Raw genomic sequence first — 2,615 nt, 5'->3', positions numbered from 1 at the left:
AGAGATGGTGACCCCATCCCTCTGTTGGACCTTGATTCGCTTTAACAAGCATTCTCACAACCCTCAACACTCTTGAGGTGAGTTTTCTATACTCAAGCCGGCAAAACAAGCGCTGATCCCAGGGTAATGCGGACCCTCGTCCTGTGGACGCCTCTAAAGGAGGCGGACATTGTGTCGACAGCGCCTCTGTTGGAGTAACGGGCTCCCCGGTATGGGTATAGTTACGTAGATGGTAAATACGTAGCTAGTCACTTGCGTCGATGGCGACACCTTCGAATTGTTCGGGAAAGCCCTAAAGCTGACACATACCAAGGCGGAATGGGGGCGCAGTGCATAGACCGGTTCGGCCGCTTTGCCAGTCCTTAGCCGAAAGGCGCCGTTGTAGGATTTCCATCCGGGTAATAATTGTGCAGATGAGGCGAAAGCCGAAATGGGTAATCCGCAGCTAACCCCTAAAGTACCATCCATCCGACCCCGGCACCCGTATCTGCGGAGCGGCACTACCGACCGGCTCTGTAACGGTACCATGGGAGGAGTTCAACGACTAAGCGTTGGTGGGCATGTCCAGGCGGGGTGGGAGCTTATGACTCACCGTCCGATGACGACATGCTTAAGATATAGTCTACATAATGGGGAAACCCATGGGCAGGTAATATGTGGGAGGAGTCCTTCGACGCACTTGGGGATCCCACTAACGCCTACCACATACTTGACCGACTGGCCAGATACACTGACGCAGCTTTGTAGGCGGGCTATACCGGAGGTAGGTGCCACTCCACCTGGGCGGGTCGTCCCCCGTCGGGTGTTCCGACATGGTGTTTCGCCGTGCCGTGGTAATTCGGGCCGGCGGGATCATGCTCGCCACGGAGTTGGTAACCGCCACACGGGCAGCTGCGCACATCGCGGGACGAGGTGTTGACGGACGTAATCGGGTAATTTATTACCTGGTGAGAAGTCGTGCCGGTGGAATGAGTCCAACGTAGTACTCGTCCAGGTCAAAGCCCCGCAGTTAGGAAGGGCTGGACTCCTGGTCAAGATGACGTTGCCAACCTTCTGCGACAGACGGTGTGTTTTAATGCATCGGAGTATGAAATAACCCAACCGTGCCGCCTGCTTATGCGACGGCGAAGGGTGATGCTTGCATACTGTGTACCCCCAACGGCTTCGCCGAAGGGGGTACACCGTCCTAACCCTATCTACGAGTATTTACCATTGCTATGACGGTGTAGTTACTACCTACTATACAGCATGTCGTCGATAGCCTCCGTCGTAGCCCGCGCCCTCTCCCCCGTCCCCGACGTCTTTTCCGTCGCCGGTGGATTGGACATTCAGTCCGACCATGCAGCCGTCGCCCGCCGAGCCGCCCTTCAAGGCGCTCGAACGGTGGACGCGTTGATCGACTTAGTCCCTGGTGACTTTGTCGAAGTTCTCCGCGAGCCCCTTCGGGGCGTTGCCGGCACGACTAACAAGTTGTGCTCGGCGCGGCTCACTCTGGTAAAGTGGGAAGCCCATAAAAAGGCTGGAACAATGCCCGCGCACTTGTTTAGGCAAGCGCCCGAAGTCCAGCTTACCGCGGACTACGGCTCCTCCCCCGAAGCTTTGCTTCACCGTAAAAACCTTGAGGACGCCCATAAAGCGTACCTCACCGGTCTCCTTGATACGGCTATTGCAGCCAAAAAGGATGACATTAGGTTTTTGGAGGCGGCAATCACCCCCGAAAAGTTGTACGAGCGGCTATCGCCAATCGTTATCGAACGAGGCCAGGTAGTGCTTCGCAACCGCCGTGTTGCGAACATTCGGTTCTCTGCCGACAACAAAGTAGAGGGTTTGGTCTGGGTGGAAGACGCTCAGAAGGTCGCGGAGTGCAAGAATTTGCTGGCCGACGTTGTAGTGTATGCTTTCCGAGTCATCTCCATTGTGGAGTTGGCTTCGCATGCAACGTCGGCGAAACAAGACCGAAAGAAAGCATTGGCCAAGGCAGCGGACGTGGAGATGGCAGATGCCACCCGGGCCGGCCCCTCGATACAATCGATGGTCGACCGAGCAGTCGCCGCTCGCCTTAAGCAGGTTGATAGGAAGCCGGGCCGTCGGAGTGTGGTAACATTTCTCCCATATCCCTCTTCTAAACACTCACTGACTCCTCTTCATCTAGAAACAGATGCAGGGTCCGAGGAAGTCGCAGAGTTCGACCGGCAAGAAGATCCGGACTGGGTCGGAGCATCCGCCTCCGCCCAAATATATACCCAAGGCGCGTCGACGAGTTCCCGACGCAACGAAGCCTTCCGGGTCCGGACGCCCTCGACAGAAATCCAACGACAAGGGCAAGGGAAAGGCAAGGAAGTAGTACTCGCTGGGCGCACCCCGAGTAATTTCAGGTATGACATTGCCGCTACTTATCCTGACTGGTTGCTCACAGTACCATACCCGGTAGCTTTAAATTTTGTACATTTACATACGCCAATTGATATTTTGTTGGCCGCTCAGTATCGTAATTCAGTACATAAGTCTCCCGGTGTGACCATTCCCAAAGAAATTGAAATTCAGCTCTCAGTAGGTATGAAATATATGTTTTATACCCCCCGTAATACCGACTTAATTAAGTCAGCGTGGGAAGA

General features: G+C 55.0%; 2 protein-coding genes across 2 annotated transcripts; one reads left to right on the top strand and one right to left on the bottom strand.

The window, feature by feature from the left end:
* Window positions 1–153: 153 nt before the first annotated feature.
* BT62DRAFT_1014465 (uncharacterized protein) lies at window positions 154–901 on the bottom strand (the record flags this gene model as incomplete). The annotated part of the gene is made up of 4 exons (XM_043178220.1): window positions 154–452; window positions 509–544; window positions 593–622; window positions 697–901. The coding sequence occupies 4 exons, from the start codon at window positions 899–901 to the stop codon at window positions 154–156; spliced, it is 570 nt and encodes a 189-aa protein (XP_043032551.1).
* Window positions 902–1,248: 347 nt separating this feature from the next.
* On the top strand, window positions 1,249–2,097 carry BT62DRAFT_914910 (uncharacterized protein; the record flags this gene model as incomplete). Its single annotated transcript, XM_043183916.1, has 1 exon — window positions 1,249–2,097. A coding segment is annotated over one exon (849 nt), but the record flags the coding sequence as incomplete, so codon positions are not given.
* Window positions 2,098–2,615: the final 518 nt, after the last annotated feature.

This window comes from Guyanagaster necrorhizus, assembly GCF_019112545.1.
Source record: "Guyanagaster necrorhizus MCA 3950 unplaced genomic scaffold BT62scaffold_141, whole genome shotgun sequence".
Lineage (NCBI taxonomy): Eukaryota > Fungi > Basidiomycota > Agaricomycetes > Agaricales > Physalacriaceae > Guyanagaster > Guyanagaster necrorhizus.
This window is presented reverse-complemented; position numbering and strand designations above follow the sequence as displayed.